At 51.5% G+C, this 27,068-nt stretch overlaps 8 protein-coding genes across 8 annotated transcripts; 3 read left to right on the top strand and 5 right to left on the bottom strand.

Annotated features, from left to right (window-relative positions):
- Positions 1–2,069: 2,069 nt before the first annotated feature.
- On the top strand, positions 2,070–4,171 carry SMAC4_08015 (uncharacterized protein). Its single transcript, XM_003348204.2, has 5 exons — positions 2,070–2,617; positions 2,673–2,680; positions 2,748–2,950; positions 3,006–3,131; positions 3,181–4,171. Exons 1-5 carry the CDS (start codon positions 2,370–2,372, stop codon positions 4,000–4,002), a joined length of 1,407 nt encoding a protein of 468 aa, XP_003348252.1. The 5' UTR covers positions 2,070–2,369; the 3' UTR covers positions 4,003–4,171.
- Positions 4,172–9,731: 5,560 nt separating this feature from the next.
- Positions 9,732–10,909, bottom strand: SMAC4_08013 (uncharacterized protein; the record flags this gene model as incomplete). The annotated part of the gene is made up of 3 exons (XM_003348203.2): positions 9,732–10,143; positions 10,288–10,380; positions 10,436–10,909. 2 exons carry the CDS (start codon positions 10,907–10,909, stop codon positions 10,294–10,296), a joined length of 561 nt encoding a protein of 186 aa, XP_003348251.2. The 3' UTR covers positions 9,732–10,143; positions 10,288–10,293.
- A 563-nt stretch (positions 10,910–11,472) lies between these two features.
- On the top strand, positions 11,473–11,998 carry SMAC4_08012 (uncharacterized protein; the record flags this gene model as incomplete). The annotated part of the gene is made up of 4 exons (XM_003348202.1): positions 11,473–11,516; positions 11,620–11,645; positions 11,730–11,795; positions 11,862–11,998. The coding sequence occupies 4 exons, from the start codon at positions 11,473–11,475 to the stop codon at positions 11,996–11,998; spliced, it is 273 nt and encodes a 90-aa protein (XP_003348250.1).
- Positions 11,999–13,565: 1,567 nt separating this feature from the next.
- SMAC4_08010 (uncharacterized protein) lies at positions 13,566–16,300 on the top strand. The gene is made up of 2 exons (XM_066090726.1): positions 13,566–14,447; positions 14,621–16,300. Exons 1-2 carry the CDS (start codon positions 13,875–13,877, stop codon positions 16,004–16,006), a joined length of 1,959 nt encoding a protein of 652 aa, XP_065946732.1. The 5' UTR covers positions 13,566–13,874; the 3' UTR covers positions 16,007–16,300.
- A 506-nt stretch (positions 16,301–16,806) lies between these two features.
- On the bottom strand, positions 16,807–18,306 carry SMAC4_08009 (uncharacterized protein; the record flags this gene model as incomplete). Its single annotated transcript, XM_003348199.1, has 2 exons — positions 16,807–17,710; positions 17,789–18,306. 2 exons carry the CDS (start codon positions 18,304–18,306, stop codon positions 16,807–16,809), a joined length of 1,422 nt encoding a protein of 473 aa, XP_003348247.1.
- Positions 18,307–18,810: 504 nt separating this feature from the next.
- On the bottom strand, positions 18,811–20,091 carry SMAC4_13609 (uncharacterized protein; the record flags this gene model as incomplete). The annotated part of the gene is made up of 1 exon (XM_066091503.1): positions 18,811–20,091. One exon carries the CDS (start codon positions 20,089–20,091, stop codon positions 18,811–18,813), a length of 1,281 nt encoding a protein of 426 aa, XP_065946731.1.
- A 1,572-nt stretch (positions 20,092–21,663) lies between these two features.
- Positions 21,664–22,020, bottom strand: SMAC4_13608 (uncharacterized protein; the record flags this gene model as incomplete). The annotated part of the gene is made up of 1 exon (XM_066091502.1): positions 21,664–22,020. The coding sequence occupies one exon, from the start codon at positions 22,018–22,020 to the stop codon at positions 21,664–21,666; it is 357 nt and encodes a 118-aa protein (XP_065946730.1).
- Positions 22,021–23,501: 1,481 nt separating this feature from the next.
- Positions 23,502–23,852, bottom strand: SMAC4_13607 (uncharacterized protein; the record flags this gene model as incomplete). The annotated part of the gene is made up of 1 exon (XM_066091501.1): positions 23,502–23,852. One exon carries the CDS (start codon positions 23,850–23,852, stop codon positions 23,502–23,504), a length of 351 nt encoding a protein of 116 aa, XP_065946729.1.
- Between the last annotated feature and the right edge of the window lie 3,216 nt (positions 23,853–27,068).

Below are 27,068 nucleotides of genomic sequence, written 5' to 3'. Positions count from 1 at the left end.
CTGGTGGTAACAAATTTCGCTAGAAAGTGAAAAGTTGGCAGACTAGGCAAAGGCAAAGATAGAGAAGAGAAGAGGATAGAAGAGTCTCCTTAATAAGACCGAGCGGATGTTATATAAAACTCGTTTGACAAAGGGGTCTGTCTCATTTGTGATTAGGTACGTGTCCGTTACCAGACATGCATGCATTGCATTGACTGCGTGGTCCTTCAATCGCTAGGGTACCTACCCTATCATCATTCCCTTTCAAAGTTTGTGTGTGTGTTATTAGTGATTGATCGATGCCTCTTGTCCCGGGCTCAAGTCAGCTACCCTATGGTATGGTGGTAGTCGAACCAACTTGCTTGTTTAGGGTTGAGGTTAGGAGGGGAGATGTTGATATAAGGTAGGGAGAAATACAATGGGACAACGCCGTGGGTTTGGATGGAGGATGTCGGGTCGGCGCCTGCTTAGCAATTGCCGCTTGAGTTTAGACTCAGGTAGCTAATGGCTTTGTATCTGAGGGCGGGTACTATCTGACAAAAGCCCCGTTTTCCATGTGGTAAGAGTCGGCTACGGTGCTAACAGAAATTGCACAGTAAACCTCGGATATAATGTTAGTGCAACACCCATTTGAGCCCGCATGATATTTGGGCATTTGCAAGGATCCGGCGACTCTTAACCCCCAAAAGCGTTGACCAATCACTGCATGCCCCGTCACGAACCCCTCCTCGTTCCTTCGCGAACTTCTTCTTGGTTTCTCGCTTTCTCTCAACGTCATCCCTTCCATCGCTGGCCATTGGATTTCCCATTTGCTGCAGCCGCCAACCTCTTTTTTTTTTCTTCTCTTTCACCGATGCCCAAAGAAAACCTCCAATCTTCGACTACACGAGCCAAACCGCAGGACCTGGTGACAGGCGATTGGATACAAAATGTTGGGAGCATCATGCCATGACTCTGCCCAGCCCTGAGCCAGCTGCTTGGTAATGGAACTGCGCAGTCTCACTCGGGGTCCCTCGTTTCGGTTTTGGGCATCGTCATGCCCGTTTTCGAAAACTGACTTCGCTCGGTATTCCTGTTTAGAAAAAGACATCTCGATGACCACAGACCAACGATGCGGATGCCGAGGTTGTACCCGGCGGGTGGCGGCAACGGAAACACCAACACCAGCACGAAAACGCAACAAAACTCTGGTGATCATCAATGCGGTAACCAACGGGCATCGCGTTAGACGAAACATTGTCAGCAGGTTTGCTTTCTTGTGCCCCTGGAATTTCTTGCTCTTTGTTCTGAGGACTCATTGGGCATGGAGCACCCGTCTCCCAACATTGAACACCGACATCATCCCGTTTTCTTGCCCTGCCCCGTTGACGTAGCAAATGCGCGAGGCAGCCACTCTTCTCTTTTCTCGGGATTCACCACTTGGCCGACTTTGTTTGGGGGACTCGGAGGCTGGACGTTGATGTCAGCTGCGTATGCGTTTCTTCAATATTGGCTTGGGATCTCGTTCTAGCAGACATCAAGTGATGATTTCTTTGTTTTGTCTTTTCTACTTCATGTCCCGCTGGCATTCGGTATGATATTTGACTAAACAACTGGACCCCGGTGACCAACTTTGGTACCGCCGCCGAGCCTCATCAACCTTGTCACATCCACTCTTCCATGACCCCATCTGACGAGAGTTGAACGACTCATGTCCCGTAAGCTCGGATCTGAGCAACAACCGTTACAGGATTCTTCCTCGGTCATCCACAAGCCAAGGCGTTTCAATGTGGCTGCCCTGATAAGATGACAAGATCTGTTTCGTCGATCCAGAACGATTCCGTCATGCCACCCCTCATGTCACCCGGTGAGCCGGCAGGCCGGTCAGGCTTTCCTGGCCAATGTGGCTTCTCCAAGTGGAAAATGCCTACCTGCCCAGCTACCCTTTCCCAGTCGTACAATTACTCGTCCGAGGTCAACCGAAGACGCTTTCCGCCAGTCATTTTTGCTTTTGGCCCTGACAGGGCCTGACCTTATTTTGTGGCTACTATTAGGTACAAACGTCAACGTGCTGCTGCGCCTTGTTTGATCGTCTCTTTCCTTCCACTCGGATTCTGTGCAGTGCGTAGGTACATGATGGATGGCTTCAGCCTAGCCTTTTAGCTTGGATGATGTCTCCCATGTCCTTGTACGCCTTACCTAGTCGCCGTTTATCACTCACTTCCTGTCAATCCACTCGGCACTTGGGTCCCGTGTTTGCTCCATCCTAGAAACACTTAAGCTCTGTTGCTCTAATTCTTCTCCGCCTGTTCTCTCATTCCTTCTCTTCTTCCTTCTTCTTCATCGCACTCGATCCTGCGCTCGCTCAACCTTATTCCAGCGGATACCATCGTCGATCAAGAAAAGACACAATGGGACAAGGTCCCAGCGCACTACAAACGTGCATCAACGGCATTGCCGACGGCCGCGGAGGCTTTGCAGCATACCCAAACCAACCTCTATACCAACTATCATGGGTCAAGCCATATAATCTCGATATCAAAGTGGTCCCCGAGGCCGTTGTGAGGCCTAAGGATACCAACGACGTTGCGGAGGTGATCAAGTGTGCGACTAAGAATGGGTACAAGGTGCAGGCCAAGTCGGGAGGGCATTCATTTGGGTGAGTTTGCACAAGTCGGGACAGCTTGAGGAGCAGTTGCTAACGAGAAATGTAGGAATTATGGTATGTCACTCGATTAAGAGAAGACACTACGGGCGAGAGATGCTGGATGCTAACTCGGATGAACTAGGCCTTGGAGGAGGTCAAGATGGCGTTATCACTATCGACCTCAAGAACTTCCAGCAGTTCTCTATGGACAACAAAACATGGCAAGCCACAATAGGTGCCGGCAGCCGTCTTGGAGATGTCACGGATAGATTACACGATGCGGGCGGCCGAGCTATGGCGCATGGCGTGTGTCCTGATGTTGGAATCGGTGGACATGCTACCATTGTAGGTCTTCGGTACTCGAACTCCATGACAGACCAAGTCACTAACAAGTTCATAGGGCGGCCTCGGCCCAATGTCGCGTATGTGGGGAAGTGCTTTGGACCATGTCGTGGAGGTGGAAGTGGTAACTGCTGATGGCAAGATTCAGCGCGCGAGCGAGACTCAAAACTCTGACCTGTTCTGGGTATGTCAGCCCCGTTCTCTTCCACAGTTGTCAAACTAACAAATAACAGGGCCTCCGAGGAGCCGCCTCAAGTCTTGGCGTCATCACCAAGTTCGTCGTGCGCACCCACCCCGAGCCGGCCAATGTAGTCCAGTACACCTACAACTTCATCTTCGGCAAATCCGCCGACGTTGCCTCAACCTACTCCGCCTGGCAAGACTTGATCTCCGATCCCAAACTCGATCGCCGCTTCGGCTCCGAATTCATCCTCAACCCCACCGGCGCTATCATCACCGGAACCTTCTATGGCACCGAATCCGAGTACCGTGCCACTGGAATCCCCGACCGTCTACCCGGCAAAAAGGAGTGGGTAGGCAACAACGACTGGTTAACCGCTTTCGCCCACGACGCCCAAAACGAAGCTCTCTACCTCTCCGGCCTTGCCACCCCCTTTTACTCCAAATCCCTCGCCTTCCGCCGCGAAGAACTCATCAACACCACCGGCATTGCCAATATCTTCAAATGGACCGACTCGCAAGCAAAGGGGACACCGCTCTGGTTCATCATCTTCGACGCCACCGGCGGGGCTATCGCCGACGTGCCTATGAACGCCACGGCTTATTCGCATAGAGATAAAGTGTTGTTCTACCAGAGTTATGGGATTGGGATTCCGTTGAGTGGCAAGACGAAGACCTTTTTGGAGAATTTCCATAATCAGCTTACCAAGTGGACAGGCGCGTTTGGGACGTATGCGGGGTATGTTGATCCGAAGCTGAAAAATGCGCAGGATCAGTATTGGGGAGAGAATTATGAGGAGTTGAGGAGGGTGAAGAAGAGGTGGGATCCAAAGGAGGTTTTTTGGAATCCGCAGAGTGTGAAGCCTGCGCAGTAAGGCGTTAGTCCTGGCTTGTTGCGGAGGAAAAGTCTCTTGGGCCATGAAGGGGCCATCCCTTCGGAAGATTTGGAGGGAAAGAAAGAAGAAGCAGGATTCATGATGTACATGTAAAGGAGGATACCAACTGCGATGATTAATGACAATATACCCGAATATGTTTTGCTTTTACAACGCTGGTGACTCTTGCCTTACGCTAACGATGAAACAGTTGATGAATCCCAGCGGAACCATACAACCCACTTCGCTTCCTCTATTCCCACATCCACACCTTGGGCCCGTCCTCATCAGCCTCAGAAGTACTAATCTCCATGCGAAAACGCGACCTTAACAGATGTTGTGAAGCCGCTATTACCCTACCAATCCATCACTCAAGATGAATCCGGATTCGCTTCCAACGCCGCTTGCCACGTTGGACCATCCCGTCAAAGAAGCCGATGGTCCGATACAGTATCTAGCGGAAAACAGATACCAAGAAGTACAGAGAAGGGCGCCACCAACGTATACAGACAAGCGTTGTGACCACGAACAGGCACAACGATGAGTATTGCCGGAACTGGTTCGTGGCCCGCCAGACTGCCAGAATCCATGCACTTACCTCTAGGCGTCAACCAGCTCCCGGACCCCCTGGCGGTGTTCTGGCCGTTAACGCTGAACCCGCACGGGGAGTGCTGCCCAGCACCACTGCTCCACAGGCTGATACTTGGCAGCAGCCGCAGCAGCCTGATGAGCAGTAAAGCTCTTGCCAGCAACAGCGCGGAGGGCAGGCAGGAGACGTTTCAGCTCGTTCTCCTTCTTCTTGCCACGGGCGGCACGGGTTTTGGGGCCAGCAGGGCTCTCATCCTCCAGCATCTCCTCCTCTCCAGATGTGAGGGGAGTGCCGAAGTCAAAAACAGCCGGACCAGCAGCGGGCGCAACAGGAGCAGCCGCTTCTGAGCTATCCCCGTTGTGAGGTCGACTACACCTACCGGTGCTCTCATCCAAGACATTGAAGATATGCTGGTTCAGGACGACCGGGCTGGAACTTCTAGCAGGTCCAGGAGCAACATCAACAGGATGAGCTTCATCAGGACGAGGTTCAGCAGGATGAGGTTCAGCAGGATGAGGTTCAGCAGGACGAGCTCCAGCAGGATCAACGAGATTCCCACTGTCCCTACCACTATCTACTGTCTCGCGAAACCACTTGACAGCCAATGGAACGGGGCTTGACAGGGTCACCGTCAATCGTATCCAACCCAAGCACGAATACTGCAAGGAACTCTCCAGATTTGCCGACGCATCTGACCGAGGCTGGAAGAACTTACCTCCAGCCAACCTTGCTAAAAGCGCATGAGCAAGGTATCACTGTCACACGGACATATGCCACACTCCTGGTGTCATACGAGAAAGACCTACATGTATGCAGATCGCTAGGTGCCTTAGAGCCTCAGGTGACAAGGGCCCGTACGTACTGGATACGTACCGTTTCCCTTTGCCATAAGAAGGCCTTGAAGCCCAGACTTCCCCTAGAGGTTGAGAGGACAACAAGGCCTTCGAGACCAAAGTAGTTTATTAGCTGAATTGAACTACTGTTCCAAGCACAGAACTCTGCCCTTGTCGCAATCACAAAGTGTCACGATATATCGAGAAGAGTTGAGACTGAGTGGGGAGGGAACGCGCCATGTCATGTCATTTGATGCAGAGCTTCCGGCTCAAGTCTCGACTACGACGCAGCTGTCTTTTCCTTTCTTTCTCTTTGGGTTATTCTTCTATTCTTCTATACCTGCTTCCATTGCCATACACCTCAGACATTTTACCCTAAAAACCACGCTATCACCACCTATGTCTCTGTCCGACCGTCGTTCGGAAAGCGCATCTGAAACCTTTGTTTAAGCATGCCCTGCATGGCTGGAAATCTCGGTGCTCGGGACCGACATGTTGGCTGTTGAGAGTTTGTAGAAAGGCCTTTCCTGAAGCATGCTCTGCATGGCTGGAATATTCGGTGCTGGGTACCGACATCTTGGCTGTTGCGGGTTTCGCCGTTCTGAAAAGGCCGTTCTTTTTGACGAGGCGAGAGACTTTTGACGTGTCCCTTCTCGGTGTTCCCGGTGTTCTCGCGGAACCACCGGACACTGGACAAGGCAGTTGCCTGCGTAGTGCTGGATCACCCCCCTCAAACCCAAAGGCTCAAAGCCAAAGGTTTTTGAGTTTGCGTCACACCCATTCCAACGACGACACCAGCCATCCTGATGCTACCTCAAGCTATGCTGCTTGCCTCTTCTGGCCTTTGGTCGGAAGGAAAATGGAGAATAGGACGTGGCGCACGCCTCTCCCGTCTCTGGCCGCCCGCTTGAATCTGGGATCAGATGTTGGGCCTCGTTGATGAACCTTCGTCGTCGTAGCTTCGTCGTCGTAGCTTTGTCGTCGTAACTTCGTACTGTCTTACATCTACATTTACTCATGACACCTTTCTTGCGGATAGCTCCAGTCCTGTTTTTCAAAAGTGTTAGTTAGCCTCTTCTTCCAGTCCAGAAAAGAATAGTATCTAACTCACCTCTCTGTTGAGGCTGGGGGAGGCACTTGGGCACTAAGCCCCTTTCCTTTCCAGACTAGCCGCTCGAGACCTCAAACCTCATAAACAGCCACCCTCTCCATAACCCTCACACGCTTATGCTCCACAGTCCTGGCAACCCTCTCCACATGCACCGGCACCATGTCCTCGCCGTTGGCACTGACACCGAAAGTGATGGTGGTAAAGACCACGCTGGTGCGCGTGGTGGTCGTGATGGTGGTGGTGGTGCTGACCACCTCGAGGAAGGGGTCCCAGCGGGCGGTCCGGGGCGGGTCGGTGATGGTGCGGCGGGTGATGACGCGGCGCGGGGCGGAGGCGAAGATTATAGTGGCCGGGGGGTTAGCGGGAGGGGTGGGAGTGGGAGGAGGAGGAGGAGGGGGAGGAAAAGGAGTTGGGGGTTGAGGGGGTTGAGGGGGAGGGTCTGGAGGAGCAGGTTGAGGAGGGGGAGGGCCAGGAGGAGAGGGGGGAGTGGAAGGGGCGGTGGAGGGAGCGGCGGAAGGGGAACGGGGTGAAGAGGGAGCAGAGCGAGGGGGGGACGAAGCGGGCGAAGAGCGGTTGTCGGACATCTTGATGATGCTGAGAAGTGAAAGGAGTGTTAGTATAATGCTTTCAAGTTTATGGAGGTTGTGACGAAGCTGAGGTGTTGACCTTGACGGGTTGAGACGTGGGAGGATGGCGGGGAGTTCTGTTGGGTTATCAATGGTGATGAAAGATCATGAAAAACTCGCTTGGGGTGTTGAATGAGCCTGAAACAGGCTGCTATTCTTGGTCTTCTTGACGATGGCTCGGTTGGTTGATTGACTTCACGGTTATCAGCGACGTCGCCAGGAGAGTTTTCTCGTGCAAAGCTTGCGATGATGGCTGGGACTCAGGAAGGAGAAGGGAGCGGAGAAATTCAGGACAAGGAAACGCAAGCCGTGGGGTCAGGAGGTAGCTGGTAGGATTGCGACGAAGGACGTTGTGATGATGAGGAAGGCGTGAGACGCACTTTGGTACCAGCTTGTTGCTAGGTTGGAAGTTTGGGATGGGCTGTTCGACTTGGTACCTCTTGTCTTGACGGCAGCTTGACGCGTCAGTGTTTTGATATTCGCGATGTCTCGAGGGAAGTTTTGGTATGGAGGAGAGAGGTATGCGATGATGGCGATGAGGGCTGACGAGGGTCACGGAAGAAAATGGAAGTGGAGGGAGGAGGTGAGGAGGAGAAAAACTTGAGACTCACTTTGCGACCAGCTTATGCCTGTTTTGAAGTTTGGAATGGGCTGCTTGTGCTGGTAGTCTTGATCATGGTTTTATTGAGGCTTCACCTTGCTGTTTGGTGAAGTTGTGAGGAAATTGATGGTAGGGAAGAAAAAAGGGAGAGAGAGGAGGGGCAGGCGAGCGAATCTTCTGGGTCTCCTTCAGATTCCTTTCTCGGTTGCGTTAGCAAACAACAAAGTGGGCTTTAGGGCTACAGGCTCGTGTCCTTATGGGCAATTGTCTTGAAAAATTGGTGCGGCATCGTCCTCGCTCCTGCCTCGAGTGCCTGCCAGTTTGGGGGACGATGACGGTAGGACTGGCACTGGCCAAGGTGGGAGAGCCGTAGAGGTACCCAGAAGCTTGAGGCGGCCCGGCGAGTGGCTCTGTCAGATTGATGGAACTCAGCAGCCTCCTTTCGCCTTCTTCTGCTTCTTCTGGAGTATGGGCAGCCTGCCAGCCTTCCGTTCGCGTTCCTTCCTGTTACGTTCGTGCGCATGCCCAGGGGCCCCAAGGAGATGGAGGCTCACGCACAACATGACAACAATCGGCCTCGAACTCTTGAGACAAGCCGAGACCTTCATGGAAACTTTCCGGGGCTTATCGCAACAACACCACATGATTGTGAACAAGTTGGTTCTTCATTGGTTCCTGGGCATGGGAGACATAAATTGTGACCGCTGCATCGTACAGATCTCAGATAACGGCTCCTAGAAGCCTGTTCTCGGCGGACACTCGACCCGATAATTGTCAATTCTGCTGGACTCTCACCGCAGGTACCTACCATATATCACCGAGCATCATTGCATTGCAAAACATGTAGGGAGCATGAAAACAAAAGATTCAAGAAAATTATCATTTATGGCAAACCTGCCCGCCCATTACGACCTCCCACTTATGCGTACCCTACCTCTGTTTCTCAAAGCCACCAAGAGTCGTTAACCACTTCAGGTCGCACACTGTTGAAGTCTCACTTTAACACTCCACTCAGATTTCAACTATTAAAGCATGAGTGGCCAGAACAGGCTTCAGTGTGAGAGAGAAGTCGCATGATGCCATCTGCAGCCATCCTAAAGCAACTACGACAAACAAAAAGTCCTCTTGAGGGCTTTGACGACATGGCCCACGAGCAGAAGATGACACGAACGCTCCGCTCAAAAAGCCACGCTACCAGGCTCAACTGCTACACGAACTACTTCAAAGCCTCTTCGTGGCTCCTGGTAATGCATCATATACCGGTTGTGGTGCTTGTCCAAAGCCATACGATGGTTATTCCGAACTCCTGTCCCGGAAAGTTGGCAAACAATGGACTCAAAGCAGGTAATCCAGTATCAATTTGGGGTACGCTCTCGTCGCTTGAACGTCTTTGTCCAGCCTATCTGAAGATATTACTCGGAAGTCGATGGCAAGGAACAGGCCTGGGAATGCAGTTGCGAAATGACGCATGTTTGACAGAATATAAGACACCTATTGGAATAAATGTTTCTATCATGGAAGAATGTCTTCAGTATATCTAATCAGTGATATTGTCTTTGGCATACGAGATTTTGGATGGTCAACTGGTGATGGTGAAATTAGGAAAGATTGTGAAGTTCGTAGGGCAGGTTCTCAAAAAGATTTGATCTCCCAGCTGAGTACTCGGTCCCAACACTCCGCCTGCCAGGTCGTTGTCTTTACGGGGAAAAATCACAGAAAGGACATTAGGATGAGGTGAAGTTCAAAGAAGCAGGATATGGAAGTTGAAGGGTTTTGATGATTGACGAACAACTCTGCGAAACTTCATGACGTGGATGAACCGGACGAATGAGAAATCACTGTTACATTTCACGGCATAATTCATCACTCAATTATCACCATAAGTTTCGTTTCACTTTCTGTAAGGGGGGGAAGACGTCCTTGAATTTGCCTTGAATTCTCATGGAATTCCCCGTTCACTTCCTCCACGTCACCCGACAAAAACAGTTCGCAGCAACCTTCCTCCTCCCAGTCCTTTGCCCCACCCCCTCACGCTCCATCTCGTCCTTCCACGTCCGCTCGCGCCGCCGCTCCAGATCGACAGTTTTAGAGACGTATACGGGTGAGGATATGCGTCGCGGTCCTCACCGTCAACTCTGTCACGGCGGCCGACTCCTCGACGATCTCTTCGGACGTGATGGTCGTCGTCGTAAACGTGGTAGTGGTGTCGGTGATGGTGGTGGTGGTCGTGCTGGTGGTGCGACGGGGGCCCCCAGCCTGTGGTCTCGCTGGTGGGCGGCAGGGTCCTGGTCACCGTCCTCATCTGAGACTCCGAGGTGATTACGATCACCGGCACCGAGACCACAGGCTGGGACGGGTGGTTGTCGTCGGTGGCCATGGTTCTGGTTTGATTCTGTGTTAGTACATGATATGAACTCTGTATTCTGAGGCGGTGGTGAGGGGTTGAGAGGTAGAAATAGGGAACTGAAGGGAGGAGAAGGGGAATAATATTGAGCTTTAGGCTTTGAGGTCGAGGGGCAACTCACTGGACGCTAGCTTTGAGCCCAGCTTGGTTCGTAATGGCTATAGGGCTGGTTGGGGTCAAACTGCCGAGGGTTGGGCGTCTTGTCCTTGCCCTGCTACGAATGAAATGTCAATAATGTCCGGGCCGCAAGATCATTAGGAATAACATACGCTGCGCTTCAAATGGATGCCCGTAATGGCTGTCTCGTGTCTTGACGAGAGGTTTGGTTGGTGCTTCACCTTGGTGATGGCGATGCTGGTTACGTCGCGAGAGAGATTTTTGTTGAAATCTTGGATGAAGACGACGCCGGGTGTGCTGACGAGAGAGAAATATGTGTGTTCTTGGTTTGTTTTTGCTGGTGTCAAGAAAGAAGAAGCGCGCTTTGAAGCCAAGCAGGAGTGACTTTGGGTAGAAGTGTGGCCAACGAGAAGGTGAAGGAGTGTGCCACGTTTGACGCTGGTTATATAGTAGAGATATGAGGATGTCCTTCCTGCCGCCTTGAGCTCAGTGTGGGGTTTCTTATTCAACTTGTGGGCTCTTATTGTGCGAAAAAGATTGTACCCGGTGAGTGCCGCTGCAGAAGGCGGTTCCAAGCTGTCGGGACACTCACCCTCTCCAGGCTTGCCGTCACCACGGTTACCCATTACTGCATTTTATCGAGGAAAAAGATGGTTAATATTGCCTTGCAACTGAAAATAATGACTTGTTCTGTCAAATCCAAGCTATACGATACTTCTAAGTGATGGCCATCTCGAACGGTTCCCTACAGGCAAGCTCATCACACAAGACACAACTATCACCATGATGGCGCTCATAAGGTCTCGTCGCCATAAGGACACACAGAGACAACCACAATAATAACTTGCTGCCTGGGGCATCATCTTGTCTGGTCCAATCTTCCACATCAGTCGAGCTCGAGCCCTCATGTGCCCCTCGAAGACCGGACGAGGGGTTAGCAAACGCACTTTGCTGGTCCCAGCCACAAAAGGTACGTACCATATGCTTCCACCTCGTTCCTTCCGCTTTCCTCTGACCAGGCTGGCAAGGGACGACAGACACGGCAGAGGAACGACGAGACCGGCAAGAGTCTTGCCCCACATGGAAGGAACTGGCAGTGCCGACAGGAGGTCTCATCTCGACTTTGGCGGGCTGCGAGGGCTAAACAACCACCTGCTCTGGCCGAATGACAGCTGTTGTTGCAATCCGAATGAACTTCGGAGGACAGCCTGACGTCAACAAGCTGTTGCTCTGGTGCTTGACAGCTGCTGCCCAAAGTTCGAGTGGACCCTTCTCCTTGCCGTCCCGTCTTATACCTTCCTTCCCCTTGGAGCACCTCGCTCTGGCGGCGTGACAGCTGCTGCGGCTACGGCCAAGTGGCTGGTAAGTCACCACTTCCGAAGCGCATGCTCTGACGACATGCTCGACACCTCTGTATGGCTGCTAACCTGACTCATCAATCAACAGGCCGCTTCACTGCCGTGACCAGGGAACAAGCTCAAGAGAGCGCCGTGATTGTCACTTCTGAGACTGGTAAGTAAAATCCATCCTTGTGAGCCGCTCATGATAATCAAGTCTGACACTGCCGAACTCAAACAGGTGCACCTGATGCCTGCCCCAAGGGGACCGGTATCGTTGTATTCGAGGCCCCTGATGATGCACGCAACGCCATCCAGCAGTTCAATGGCTACGACTGGGCAGGGCCGATGTGGACGGCAGGCCCATCCATCCCATAGAGCCTGCTCTCCCATCACCAACCTCATGCATGGGATGGATGGGTCTACCGTTTACATCGCCCAGCTCGCCGACTCGCTTGAACCTAGTTCCAAAACACATAGTTCCAATCACATAGTTTCAATCAAAACCAGTCCTTGACGAACTCCATCTTCTCCAAGACCGTCAGTGACATCGCACGATGACAAAACTTGCGCGCCTCGTTGATGATGGTGGCAACCGGTCCACGGCTGGGACAGACGATGACAACCAGAGGCTTAGCGATGTAAGCTTGGTTAATGCCGGGCTTGTATGTGGCTGGTTGGAACAAGAGACTGCCAACTTCAACCTTTGGGAAGGTCGATGATACGAAGTTTGCAAAGTTGAAGTCGACAGCCTCTCGTTCTAACCCCGCCACCTACCGGCCCGACATTGATCATGTCTGCAAAGTTGAGCTTCTTGTTGTGGTTGTCTGTACTTGTTGTGAGTTGGCGGTCCAATTTGCAACAGGGTTCGTCTGGTGGTTTTGTGACCGACCGATGCTGTTTGGTTGTTGGCGAGATAGGGACTGGCGAGGATCAAGATCGGAGGAAGTGCCGGAGGTTTTTGGTTGGGAGCCGAGCTCATTATAATAGTCACAAAACAAAGAAAGAAAAAAGACCACCCAAATTGCCTTTATATGACTTGGTGATATCTTGCCCGCGAGTTGTTGAGCTTGGATTTGCTATTACCATTTGCGAAGAATAGTGGTGAGTAAAATGTGAGCTTAACGGACTTACTCGCCGGTATGGCGCTGATTTGATAGTGCATTAACAGCGCACCCACTTGAACGTCTTGGCACCCCTGCGTCGCCATGTTGACCGCCATGTCAACCGCCGGAACACTCGACGAGCAAATGATCAAGAGCAAGCCGTTGAACAGGAAACAAAAAGTAGCGTAGGGCTGAGCTTCAAAACCTCCATTGGGAAGATGACCGAACCCCCTGCCTCCACTGACAGACACTGCCACAGTCCTGATCCCTGAAGGTTGCAATCACACCCGCCGCGGACGGCACGGGCTGATGGGCTGACCGGTGAAGTCCGGGTTCGGTGATGATTGGTTGAATTACTTACTCGGAACCATTCATCCACTGATGTGAACAGTGAACAACGGTTTTGGCTGGTTTGATTACACCATTCAATTCCAGATACGAGTGTCCGACCACTGTCTGTCCAGTTGCTGCCTTTGTTGAAGACCCGAGTAACGCTGTATCGTGCAACAGGAAACCCCACGTTTGTTCGGCAGCATTTGAGGGGATGAACTGTGCTGTAACAGAAACATCTCAACTGACTCGATGGTCTGGAATCTGGAGGTTACCACGAGAAGCACAATGAATGTCTTTTCCCGAAAGGGAACAGGCATCATCTCATGTAAGCCATCGGCAAGCCACCTACCACCCCACGACAAGTTCAGACAAGACCCCGGATCTCACGCCGGATAACTGTCCAATCAACATCTCAAATTTTTAGAGACTCAAGGGACTCAGCCTTTCAAGAGGTAGCGGTAAGTATTGATGTAGGTAGCATCCATGGCGGCGGTAGCCGATGAGATACGCAGGTATGCGGGATTGGCGTCACGGATCACCCGAAGGGGGTAACAAGAGTCGAGCTGAAGGTGTAGTAATGAGCGGTTGCGTGTTGTATCTCGGATCGTACAGCATCAAGTGCGTGGAGGAACAGGTATAAGACCGCGGGGGGTCTTGGGTCCGAGTCTGAAGAGGAGTTCGGGTTTCTTTCATCAGTTTCTCGCTTGAACAAGTGAGCAAGACGACCATCATCAACATACCTCAAGAACATCAGCAGCAAAGCAACAGCCACCCAAAATTCTCAAAGGTGTAAACCACCACAACACCTCATCAAGATGACTGACACCCTCTCCAAACCAAACGGCACCGTCTCCTCCAGTGCAATTAGAGCAGATGACGATAAGGACAAGAAACAAATCGAACTCCATCCCTCCTTCACCCCCACCCTTCTCGAACGCCTCGGCATTACCTCCTTCCACCTCCTCAACAAGCTAATCCCATGGTACAAACTCCCCGGTTTCATCGGCGCCTTCAACCTCGCCTTCTTGCGCATCGAGCTCCAACAATACAACCTGCACGACGCCTACAGCACTCCCACAGCTCAAGGCTCATCCATCACCGACCCCTTGGACAACAGGCGCTACCTGGGCGCTCGGAACTCCGATGGAAAGTTTAATGACTTGAAGCAGCCAAAGATGGGCTGCACGGGCATGAGATTTGGGAGGAATTTCCCGCGGGAGGCGTGTGGGAAACCCACCGAAGAGGAGTTGATGACGCCGAATCCAAGGATGATCAGTGAGAGGTTCATGGCAAGAAAAGAGGGAAAGTTCATACCCGCGACGACGCTGAATCTGTTGGCGGCGGCTTGGATCCAGTTTCAGACGCATGATTGGTTCTTTCATGAACAGGTACGTTGTGATCTGTGAGACGTTCCGTTTAGGGATGGGGACTTTGCCGATCATGCAGTTGTTGTTATGCTGTACGACATCGGGTGTTGCCAGTACTCGTATGGCTTCGGCTTCTTCCTTTCTTTCCCTTCGTAACTCCGACCATTGGCTGACTCTCTTTGCTTGTGTCTCAGGATCTCCAGAACAAACTCAACGTTCCGTTAGCCAAGGATGACAAGTGGCTCGAGGAACACATGAGCCTCTATGCCACCAAGCCTGACGAGACTCTGGACTCATCCGACATCAAGTGTCCCGGGTACAAGAACCTCAATACAGCCTGGTGGGACGGATCACAGATCTATGGGTCTTCCGAGTCCGTGACGCAGAAACTCCGCAACCATAATCCGGATGGTAAGCTACCGCTTGACAGTCGTGGACGGGAGCAGTTTCTCCCTCGCGACCAAGATGGGAACGTCCTAACCGGGTTCAACGACAACTGGTGGGTGGGCATGGAGATCCTGCACACCCTGTTTGCGCTAGAGCACAACGCCATTTGCGATGCGCTCCGCAAGGACTATCCGGACTGGAGCGGGGACCAGATCTTCGACAAAGCGAGGTTGGTGAACTGTGCGTTGATGGCCAAAATCCATACAGTCGAGTGGACGCCAGCAATCCTAGCCCATCCGGCGCTGCAGATTGGAATGGCTGCCAACTGGTGGGGGATTGTCGGGGAGAAGCTGACCAAGATCGCGGGAAGACTGTCAAAGACGAGCGAGATCATCAGCGGCATTCCCGGCAGCGGAGCGGAGCAGGATGGGACGCCGTACTCACTGACCGAAGAGTTCGTGTCGGTGTATCGGATGCATTCTCTGATGCCAGAAACAATCGCCTTCTTCTCTGCCACTTCGGGCAACCACGCCACCACCATCCCCGTAGTCGACACAACCTTTACCAAATCCCAAACCCCTTTTGACTCCGCAGGTCTCTCCTTCGCCGACGTCTTCTACTCCTTCGGCATCAACTACCCCGGCGCCATAACCAACAACAACTACCCCGACTTCCTTCGCAACCTGCGCACCCCCGACGGCCAAGTCCGCGACTTGGGAACAGTTGACATCCTCCGCGACCGCGAGCGTGGCGTCCCTCGTTACTGCGAATTCCGGCGGATGCTCCGCTTGTCCGTCCCCAAAACATTTGAAGATCTCACCGGCGGCAACAAGGTCCTAGCAGCAGAGTTGGCCGAAGCGTATAACAATGACATCACCCTCGTTGACGCTCTGGTCGGGTCTCACTCGGAGCCGGTGATTCCAGGGTTTGGATTCAGCGAGACGGCGTTCAGGATCTTTATCCTGATGGCAAGCCGGAGGCTGAAGAGCGATCGGTTTATTGCCGGGGAGTGGAACGAGAAGATGTACACCAAGGTTGGGTTCAGATGGGTGCAGGATAGCGGGATGAAGGATGTATTGGGAAGACATTTCCCAGAGTTGAGAGAGACGCTGAAGGGGAGCAAGAACGTGTTTGCGCCTTGGGAGATGAAGGTGGGGAGTAAGGAGTATAAAGGGGTGGAGACCAATGCGTAGAGAAGAGACAAAAGGGGAGGTGACGATGGGAAGGAGAAGGTTTAATAAGGAAAGAGGGCTAGCATTGAGATACGTGGAAAGTGAGAAGGTGCGAGGCAAAGAGGATTGTAGTCAAGTTTTTGTTCTGGATCATTGTGGGAAAAGAGCGCATGGTGAAGACAATCGGCTGAGGAGACGACTCTCTTCCCCCAACTTTTTTGTTCCATTTCCTTTTCCAGTTCACATTGACATTAGTTTTGTTCAATCTTTCGAGAATTTCTATCTCTTTTTGGTGGGAATATCACTCTTTCTTCTCATGAACCGTCCTCCTCCTCCCGCGAACCGCCTTCTGTGCTACCGATACTGGGCCCCCAAATTTCCAGATGAGCCGATGAAGGATATCTTCACAAACGTCAACCCCTTTAGCCGACATTTGGTGGCGGAAGATGGACAATCCGGAGTCGAACCCTGCTTACCCGAGTCTGACTCGGAGCGTTCCCATACTTCTCTCGGATCCTAATCGAGCTGATGAAGTGCTTCCGGAGCGACACCGGCACTTTCATCGCGGCGCCATCCCTGGTGTCATCGTCCGCCTCCTGTTTGGCCTCCCACACGGCTCCATGTCCTCTCGTGGTCAGCCATCGGCGGTCGATAGGCAAACTGTTCCCTTCGAAGCGATGCGATGTGATGAGCCTTTGAGCAAGAGTCTGCTAAAGCAAGCAGAAGCGACGAAGACAGAGTACCTCTAGTATGTAACCATCTGAGCAAATGATCTCCAGTCTGTGGTGGTGACTCGTGTTACTGATAGGTTTATCCCTACCTCAATCGCCGTACATTGCTCTGAGATTACCCCTGGGGGTCCAAGGTAAGAGCTGGATCACTTTGTCCTCGTCATAAAGAAAACTCTCTGGACCATCATAACTCGCTTGGGCTTGGAAGGTGGAGACCTGAAAGCTCACACGCATTTCCTCCATGTGGCTATGGAGGGCTTCTAGGGTTCCTCGCTGACGATACCCATTCTTGACGGCGTCTGAAGAAACGTCCTGCTCATCCTCGTCTTCGACTTCATCGGCAGGAAGCCCGTCGTCCGAAAGCTCCTCCTGTTCTCTGAACTCTTCAGGAAGGCTGTACTCATGAGCCCACTGGTAGTAGAAATTGTGCCAACGCAAGAAGTTCTCTCCATAAAAGAGCCATTCCCAAAGCCTCTCGTAATTGATGCGTCGCCGATCCTTCCAGAACTCGGCCAAGTCGACATTGTTTCCTTTGTTGTGGACCATTATGCCGAACTTGCGAAGATGCGGGTATGAGACGCTGACATTGCCCCGGTATTCTTGCTCTTGGAGTTCCGAGTTCCATAATCCAAGGCCCTTGAAGAAGGCCATAACCAAATTATCAATGTTCCAGTCTTCAACCCAAGCATCTTGGCCGTGGTTGAAGACCGCTACCTCGAAATGTTCGATGGATGACGGAAGGAGCTCCGTCAACAAGTCTCCAAACTTCATGGTCGCAACTCCGATATGGCTGGTGAAAAGAGCATGGGAAACCCGAAGGAACTTGAGCTTCGTGAAGGTTGACAGCATCTTCCTGAAGTCAGAGGCGGCGAGGGCGCGAGCTGTACTTGGTCGGTCGAAGTTGGTCCATCGACCGTGGAACTGCTGTGGGTAGAGGTGGCCGATGTCCAGGTGGGTCAAGGTCGAGCTGCAGTCGAACACGGGCAAACGATGCCTAAAGTAACACGTGCATTAGCCAGATGATCGCAGCGAAAAGGCAGCAAAAGACACAACGATGAAGAGGAATGATTACCAATCCTTCATGCTCAGGAACCCAAGGGCTTGGAACCCAGTCAGGCTGGGAGAGGACCAGACGGAGAAGGCCTCGTTGGGCTGGAGCTTCTGTCTGGAGGACAAGACAGACGCAGCTTCCAGGAACTGGAACATATTCCCCTTTGTTGTAGCATGTTCTCGGAAATTGCGAATGATGCGTTCAAAGCCGTCTATATCAAACGCAACGCTTCTCGACTCCCGCCATCCACAACTCGGGACAGGCTCCCAAAAGCGAAGACTTCGGATGTCTGGGCAAAAACAGACCAACGCGGCAAGCGCCCTCTCGTACCACGGGGTTGACCTCTTGATCTTGTGGTTGCTGGGATACCTGCTCTGGGCGAGCTCAAGCCCAGCCGTGTTGAGCACGGTTTGGGCTTGCTCGTCCAGCTTCCTGATGGCGCTCACTCTCAGAAAGGTAGAGGCCAGCTCGAGCTCCTCTCTCGACGCACCCTTCCCCATCAGACTAAGATGAGGGGATTTGCCCGGTCTCCCAAACATGGAGTCCCAGGTATCAATGCTGGGCACAATCGTCAGGTGTTTGACTCGGTGGCGGAAGGCGGGCCGCTCCGCCAAGGTGCGAAGCAGGAGCAGAGAATGTCGACGGTCGATGTCCTCCAGGCCCTCGGAGATGACGATGTTCTTCTAGAGAACATCGGCGACCAGGTTGTTCAGGAGGCGGCATGTTCCTGAGAGGTTGAGGAGCGTCTTGTTATCCCAGCGGACCACAGGTGGGGGTCCGCGGGGGGAACTTGTGCGACGCACAAGGCAACGAAAATGAAGCAGTTGATGGTTGTATTGAGTTGCTAGAAGGAGAAAGAATCTGTGGAGAGGTCTGGAGGGCTAAAATGCCTGGAAGAGAGGCCGTGCGTGGCGTGGTGTGCGTGAATGGCACCCGTGCACGTGCCTCCAGCACCCCCCCCCCATAGACCGAAAGACCCTAATGGCCGTGATGTCTAAGATACATTGTTTACTATATGATACATGATGTGGTGTTGTAAGCTTTCAAGCCCAAGGGACCTTCTTCTGATGAAGACCAATTAATTTGACAAACTTTGCATGCTTGTCTGCCTTAAGAGGCTTGGTTAGACCGTCTGCAGGCATCTCTTCTCCGGAGATATGGATAACCTCAATGGCCTTGCGTTCCACTTGCTCAATGAGCCATTTATACCGAATGTCGATATAGCGGTTACGAGCGGGGATGTTCTTGTTCAGGGCTCTGTCCCTGGCATTCGAGCTGTCGGTGTACAGGATCCTTCTGGTGTTGTCTGTGATATCAATAATGCCCAGATCATTGAGCATACTGCCAGTCCATTCCAGGGATTTTGCAGTTGGCACGAGGTTGACGAACTCGGCCTCTGTAGTGCTGGTGGTGACAAGATCCTGCTTCTTTGACTTCCACAGGATGGGTCCCGATGTAAAGAACACAGCATGCCCAGCGGTACTGCGCCTTGTCGGTATGTCATCTGCATACGAGGCATCTGCATATGCCCTGAATTGCAGATCTGTTGTCGGCGAGAACTTTCCTCCCAACATTATGCCCAAGTCGGGAAGACCAGTCAGGTATCGCCATAGATGTTTCATGACGGTGATATGCTTGTCTGTCGGTTTGGCATTGCCTTCGGCTAGCTTGCCGACGGTGTAGGTGATGTCTGGTCGTGTGCCCAGTGATACCCAGTTCAAAGAACCGGTGCGCTTGATATATGGCTTTGGCTCGCCTGGAATTGGTTCACCCCCATGGATCTTGAAGTCCGGGGGCCAGGGAGTCTTGACCGGGTGTAGAGGTTTATTGGAGGGATTGAACTTGGCGATAATTGATCGGGTGTAGCGTTCTTGGGATATGAACACGGTGTGCTCGTCTCTGTTTCTGACAATGTCAAGGCCCAGGAAGGTGCGCACCAATCCCATATGCTTGATCGTGAAGTGTTCTTGTAGTTGAAGGTGGATGTCGTTGATGATCTTCTTACTGGGTGCTGCAATGAGGAAGTCGTCAACGTAAAGGATGAGCAAGGCGCTCAATCCTTTGTTAATCAGCAGACACGTGTCTTCACCGATGGAGAAGAAGCCCAGTTTATTGAATATGGGTAATACTGTCTCAAACCAATAAAGAGGACTACGGCGAAGGCCGTAAAGAGCCCTGATCAGCAAGCAGACCAGCTTGTTGCGGGGTCCCTTCTCAAGTCCAGTCGGTTGTTCGACATAGTATTTGCAATCGTTGGGAATGAGGGCGTTCAAGAACGCGGTGCTGACATCAAATTGTTCACAGTCCAGGTCGTGGGTGGCCATAATAGCCAGGAATAGTCGCACGCTGACCATATTGGCTACGGCGGCATAGATATCTTGTACTGCCCAGTTGTCGTTGTTCTCGTAGTTACCACACACTACCCATCTGGCTCGTGCAAGGTACTCTTTGTTGTCGATGTTATATTTCTCGTCATAGACCCATTTTCCGGGTAAGACTTCCATATCTGGGGTTCTTTCAACCAAGCGATAAACACCTTGGTCTTCAAGTGCTTTGACTTGCTTCTCCATTGCTGGGAACCAGTAAGTCTTGTAGTTGTGGAGTTTCTTTGCCTGCCAGTAATTCTTGGGGATAGAACGATTGTTGGCATCAGCTTGAAGATCATGGATAGCCTTCATAGCAGTGAGACAGTATTGGGGTGGTCGTGTGACGTGTCTGGCCTCAGCCGTGCCGTGGAATAACTTAACATTACGTTCAACGACGTTGTTGTTGCTGTCAACAACGGACTGTCTACCATATTTGAAATTAGTTGGTTTAACCGCGGCGGATCTACGAGGTCTGCCTTCACGTACCTCTGAGGTTTCTGACGAGTCTGCTTCCTCAGAAGGTTGGCTTTCCTCTGTAGTCTGCTGGGTTTGTGGTTGTTACCTTATTGCTGGGGTCGGAGAGTCCAGAGTTAGACTCGAGATATCTGGTTCTGATACCCTTGGCGTGCCAGTGACCTGTCGGTTGATCTTGAAAGGTATGGCTGTTGCCGGGGAGTTGGGTGGCCGTGGTGGGGGTTTGGGTGTGACTGAAAACTGTATGGCCGGTGGCGGTTGGGGAGGAGGTAGATCGCTGACTTCAGTTTTCGGACTGTTGGGTGTCGTCGTCATCTCTTCATCTTCCTGTTCTGGAAACTTATGGGGTGGAATGGGAGCCTCCTCATCAAGATCCTCCAGATCGACCAGATCACCATGTTGGGTTTCCTCCTCTTGCTCTATTGATCGCATCGGCTCGTCCTGGGGTTGAGTCGGTTCGAGGAGAACGGTGTCTATTGGTGGAGGTGATGATGAGGGTGGGGAAGGAGTCGGTGACCTTGGAGTATTCTCAGGAGCTGGTGTGGCTTCCGGAGTCGGGTAGTTGGGGTTGGGGTAAAAAGGTGTAAAGGTGTGACAAGGGCAGTATTCTGGGCTTGGAACAGTAGTTCAATTCAGCTGATAAACTACTTTGGTCTCGAAGGCCTTGTTGGTCCTTTCAACCTCTAGAGGAAGGTTGGGCTTTTAAGGCCTTCTTATGCCAAAGGGAAACGGTACCTATCTAGTATGTACGGGTCTTTGTCACCTAAGGCTCCAAGGCATCTAGCAATCTGCATACATGTAGGTCTTTCTCGTATGACACCAGGAGTGTGGTGTATGCCCGTTTAACAGTGTGGCATATGCTCGTTTGACAGTGTGGCATATGCCCGTTTGACAGTGTGGCATATGCTCGTTTGACAGTGTGGCATATGTCCGTGTGACAAAAGGACACCTTCTTCTGCTGATCTTTGTCATTATTAGCAGTTTGATTAGGGTTTTGTTGATTCAGGGACTCAGCTGGGGATCGCTGGTATGAACCAGTTGCAGTGACCCAGACGGTCACGCCGCTGTCTGCCACTTCTTTGATTTCTTCAATCGACTGATCTGAGAAGAATACTCCATGAGGAATGGCCTCAATCGCTGGATCTTTTGGTTTGTCGTCGTCCTCAATGAACTTGACTGCGCTGGCACGAATGATTGCACCAGTTTCTGGATCCCAGATCCAGCAGATCTTGCCGTAGTTGTCATCATATCCCAAGAACTTGCCACGACGAGCTCGTTCCTGAAATCTGTCTCCCTTGGTTCGTCTCTCTGGCTTGATGAAGTAATATGCTGTGCAAAAGAAGGACCGGAGATCAAGGCGGGGTTTGATTTGATCCGCTGGAAATCCAGGGATGGCCCGTGTGAATATCTCATGGGGAGTCTTGTTGTCAGGGTTAGACTTTGTTGGTGTAATATTGAGCACCATTACAACCGCCTGGACCACGAGTGGCCAGAGGTGTTCTGGTATACCCAAGTCGAGCATTAATGCCCTAGCTCTTGTCATGATGGTATGGCCAGCTCGTTCTTTCTGTCTTGCCGTTCATCCATGGTGTGTGTGCTGGAGTTTTGTAGAGTTGAACTCCCTCAGTGCGAGCCCACTCCACCAGCTTACTCTTCTGGAACTCTATTGTATTGAAGCCAAATTCAGGGCCCCCATCGAGGCCAATGATCTTGATCTTGAGTCCAGTCTGGAGTTCAATCCATTTCTTGAATTGAGTTACGATAACATAAGCATCTCCCTTGTTGGCACAGAACTTTACCCAGTGATATCCAGAGACATCGCAAATGAAATGCACCGCATAGCGGGCTCCCATATGTCCTGGTTTGTTGTGTGAGATCACGTCGACTCGTATGAACTGTAGCGGGGTCGTCATGACTGGATGAGTGCCCTTGGGAATGTAGTCGGTTGCTTTGGCGCGTAAGCACGCTTCACAGGTGTGGTCGTTGACGTTGCTGAGTTTAATGCCCGCTTGTTCACAGGCTTTGAGAACCTGATCTCTGCCTGCGTGCATCATCCTCTTGTGCATTGTCATGTAGTTGATAGAGGCAAGCATCATATGCCGTGGCGTGATGATTGTCTGGTCGAAGTTGTCTTGTTGAAAGACCGGTAGAGCCACCAGATTGTTGATGAAGCGACATTGAATGTGTGTCTTCCCACCAGATAATGATATCTGGTTTGTCTTCATGTTTGTGACGAACCGTTACAAGCACAGGAGTATTATCGCTGGGATAGAACAATAGAGTAACAGTGTAGTAGCCAAAAGGTACTGATAGATTGTGATAGTTATTGCTTGCTGAAGAACCGGTAACAAGAGGCCGGGGAAGGCCTTCTTTTATACCGGTCTTCATGGACCCGATATACTGGACCCGTGGACCCGGGCTTAGAGCCCGGGACTTCGGGTCCGATCTGATTGGTCGGCTAGTCTAGTCTCCATGATTGGATCGTAACAATGTTCCACTCCATAGCGTTCTTGAGGAATGCCTGAGTCGACAGAAGGTTGGCTGGTGTGGATGGATCGAAGATAACATCAGGGATTCGAATCCTGATATTAACGTTCGTTGTTGTTGGCATCGTTAGTTCGACAGTGCCAATGTGGTAGGCGTAGGTGGTAGTGCCGTTGCCAATGGTGTGTTCTGATGGGTGAGCCAGTGGGTATAGCTCTGTGAACCATTTCTGGTGGTTGAAAATACAAGAACCACAACCAGAGTCGTAGATAACTAGATTCTTGATTGTGTTGTCTGTGCTTTGTAATGCCTTGAGAGCCTGTTGGTCTTTAGTGAAATCACGGTTCGAGTACTGCAGTTGATACGAGTTTAGGTAATTTGAATGATTCGATTCAACGCTAGAGGTAACTTTACGGATGGATTTCGCTACGGGCTCTAGTGAAAAACCCAGATTGCCACCACCAACAGGTAGTGATCTTGGTCGAGCGGTGACGGCCACAAACGCAGTGGATGTAGTCCTTCTGGATGTTGTTGTTGCAGACAGAGCAGGTGAGCTTGCCCTTGCCCTTGCCTTTGCTAGAAGTGCTAGTGTCGTTGTTGTTACCGGTGTTGGTGCCGGATTTGTTGCTGTCAGTCTTGTTGTCTGTCTTGGTGCTAGTGGTCTTGACTTGAATAGTCAGGTTAGTCTGGCGAGACTCAGTGTTGCTAAGGGTAGACAATTGAGCCAACAGCTTGTTGGTAGTGAGGGTGTTCTTGGTCATGTCGTTGGCCCACAACTTGGCATCAGTGGGATATTCGCGCTTGACCATGTTGTAGAGGTTGAGACACTCAACAGTGTTGTCGATGACCAGGCCACTGTCAGCAACTCGTCTACGGGCGAGTTCATACTGGTTGAGAAAGTTCGCCATGGTGTCAAAGCCAGAGCGACGAAGTCCTTGGTACTGCTCAAGGATTTCGCTACGTGCCTCGTTGGTCACTTTACCAATCGTGGTCTTGATGAGGTCAAAGAGATACTTGGGGTCCCTGTTGGTCTGGTCCCAACCGTTGATGCGAAGGGTAGTCAAGACCTTGTCATCCTTGAGGGTAGTGTTAATGATCTTGAGCGCGTGAACGCGACCAATCTTCCAGGCCTTGTGCTCAACGGGTTTGGCGTCTTTGTCGGGTTCAATGATGGTCTTGTAGACGTAGTCGTCGACGTCAGCGAACTCGAGTTCGATACGCAAAGCACGTTCCCAGTTGTCGATGTTGTTCTCGCCGCGAAGCACGACAAGCGAGCCAGTGTCGACGGTTGGTGCCATCTTGTTGGTTGAGACAAAGAGTAGAGGGGTGAAGGTATTGTCGGAAGGATTGGAAGGTCCTCGAATGATCCGCATGGATCAAAGAGTTGCTTGTGATGGGTTGACGACTTGAAGGTCGGTTGACGACTCGACGGTCGATTTGAAGATCGCGTACGACACGAAGATCGTTTGCGAGTAAGCGACGAGGAGGTTGACTCCCGGGGATAACCCAGTAGGCCTCTACGACGTTGGATTGATTGATTGCGATAGCTTCAGAGGGCTCATAACCTGTACGACGCACAAGGCAACAAAAATGAAGCAGTTGATGGTTGTATTGAGTTGCTAGAAGGAGAAAGAATCTGTGGAGAGGTCTGGAGGGCTAAAATGCCAGGAAGAGAGGCCGTGCGTGGCGTGGTGTGCGTGAATGGCACCCGTGCACGTGCCTCCAACAGAACTCGTGTCGTCCTTCTTCTTGACCACGGGTGGGAGGCGCATAGCGGGGATTCGCTGGTGGTTGAACTCATTCGTGGGGTCGTACGAGTGACCCCATGTCATGTCGTTGAGCTCGGGAGAGGGCTGGTGGCTCCAATACTCCAGAGCTGACTCTGGTGCCTGCTCGATCTGGTGTTGGATGAGTATATACCAGACGTCGGAGTCAAGCAGGTCCGGCTTGGAAGGTGGCTTCCCATAGAGGAGGTTTCCATTGTGGAAGTTTGCATCGTGGAAGTTTGAAAGGTGAGACGGGGTTGGTGACGATCAAACGTGAAGAGCAATCCATGAAGCGAGGAGATGTCGACGGTCTGTCGAAGCTACCTGTCAAAAGAAATGAAGGCAAGAGGGTTATCGAGACTGGAAGAGCGACGAGAGGAAAACGGTTGTGGTCTCTGTCGATGCGCCACGGAGGTGAAGGGGAGGTTGTGATGATAAAATGTTGAGAGCGATATATAAAGCGAGGAGGTGTTGGGACGTTCCTTGAGGTTCTTGGAGCAGGTCGTAGAGGCGGTGGGGGGGACAGTGTTGTTCTGACTTTCCCCGGTTGAAGACAAGAGGGGGAAAGAGAAAGCTAAACTAGGGCAAGCCAAACTGTCAAATACCCAGGAAGGAGGTACCAGTGAATGGGAACCTCAAGAACAGACTTGGCTGAAGTTAGTGAAGGGAGTGGCTACTTCGTACCTCTGGTTAGGCGGAATAAAGTTGTCGATCAAGACTTGTCCAAAGGAGAATATAGAGGAAGCGATGAGGCGCTTCAGTGATATGTTGAGGTTGCTATGGGAGATAAAAACGACAGGAATTCTGTTGGAGAGTCGGTGTCAAGTGGAAGGCGATGGGAGAAAATGGATCGTGAGTCGCGAGTGCTTTGGTGGTGAGAAAAAAAGGAGAGGAAAGAGGCATAGAATTCTTAGTGGAAATTGCAAAAGATTGAATGGGATAATAGGTTTGGAGAGAAGAATAAATGACTGTCAGTGAATCGGATATCCAAGCACAGATTTGGACGTCCATGAGGACACCATACCTGTACCATTCATTCACTGCAGTATGTCTTTCTCGGAGTTCAAGCCCCAAGGTTCGATCATCAGTATCTAGAGGTAATCAGTCTCATATCTGCAGCGGAAACGCTCAACGCTGAGGTTTACCTTTTGCATATCCCGAGGCTGGAACAGCAAAGTGAAAACCTTCAACCGCTCCAGGCAGGTTTTATCATCGCTTTTCAGAGAACACATACATGGCATACTGGCACCCTTTCCACTCCGCGAAACCGGGACAAAGTTAAAATAGGAACCAGGAGCAGATGTGATGCAGAGTCTATTTTATACATGCCCATTCTCAAGCAAAAGAAGCCCCAAAAATATGCAGCTACAGAGTCCAATCCGTAAAAGAGCATGAAGTTTCACATTCCCCCTCCAGTCATGCAGAAGTCCTCAGGTTGTGGAGCAAGAACGGTAAATCGCTTCATCGACGCCGGGCAGGAGCAGATCAAATCTAAACGCTTTCCTGGCTTGGCAGTGCAAGGACAAGGCGGTCGGGTGGTGTTTATTTACCAAATCTGTTTAGCTCGGCTTAGTCGAAAATTCAGGTACCTTAGGTGCCAATCTATTGGGTACCTTAAGGTCGACCGAAGTGTACATTTGATCCAGCCGGAGGCTCCCATGTATACCACTATATGTATGTATGCCCTCCTGTCTGTGTGGACATGAAGATGCAGGAAATACCCCAGCACTGGGTGTAGGCAGTGTATGTACTTCCAAGCCTTGCCTTCTATTCCGTAGTGAGTAGAAAAAACCTCTCTGTCATCCAAGACTTTGCTACAAGGTACAAGCGCACTCAACATGCCTTGCTTTCATGTCCGATTTGTGTTAAAATGCACCAGCACTACCTAGGCAGGCAGGGTCCGTGAATAGAGTTACCTAGTTTTGGACATTCTATGGGGTTGTAGGCAGCACTCTTTGCAGGTACACATAAGGTAGGTACCTAAGGTATGCAACTCAAAATAGGGTAAAAACCAGGTAAGGCGGGCTTTCTTGGGGCTTTTCAGTTCTAGTAGTTAAGGTACCTACCTACCTTACCTTTGACGGCAAGGGCTGAGCTGTGTGTGTCCCTGCCATGCTTGCCTGCCTGCCTGCCTCCCTTGGATTCCAGGTTGGTAAGTAGAGCCAGCTCCGTAGAGGTACTTCCGGTTACGTACCTTTCACTTCCACGTTC

This window comes from Sordaria macrospora, chromosome 4, assembly GCF_033870435.1.
Source record: "Sordaria macrospora chromosome 4, complete sequence".
NCBI lineage: Eukaryota > Fungi > Ascomycota > Sordariomycetes > Sordariales > Sordariaceae > Sordaria > Sordaria macrospora.
Note: the sequence above shows the minus strand (reverse complement) of the source record. Positions and strands in the feature narration are given on the sequence as shown.

Coding starts and splice junctions, on each gene's coding strand:
- SMAC4_08010 (XM_066090726.1), top strand. CDS start 13,875: ATGACTGACACCCTCTCCAAACCAAACGGCACCGTCTCCTCCAGTGCA. Junction 14,448..14,620: donor ATTGGTTCTTTCATGAACAG/GTACGTTGTGAT, acceptor CTTGTGTCTCAG/GATCTCCAGAACAAACTCAA.
- SMAC4_08015 (XM_003348204.2), top strand. CDS start 2,370: ATGGGACAAGGTCCCAGCGCACTACAAACGTGCATCAACGGCATTGCC. Junction 2,951..3,005: donor TCGGTGGACATGCTACCATT/GTAGGTCTTCGG, acceptor ACAAGTTCATAG/GGCGGCCTCGGCCCAATGTC. Junction 3,132..3,180: donor AAAACTCTGACCTGTTCTGG/GTATGTCAGCCC, acceptor AACAAATAACAG/GGCCTCCGAGGAGCCGCCTC.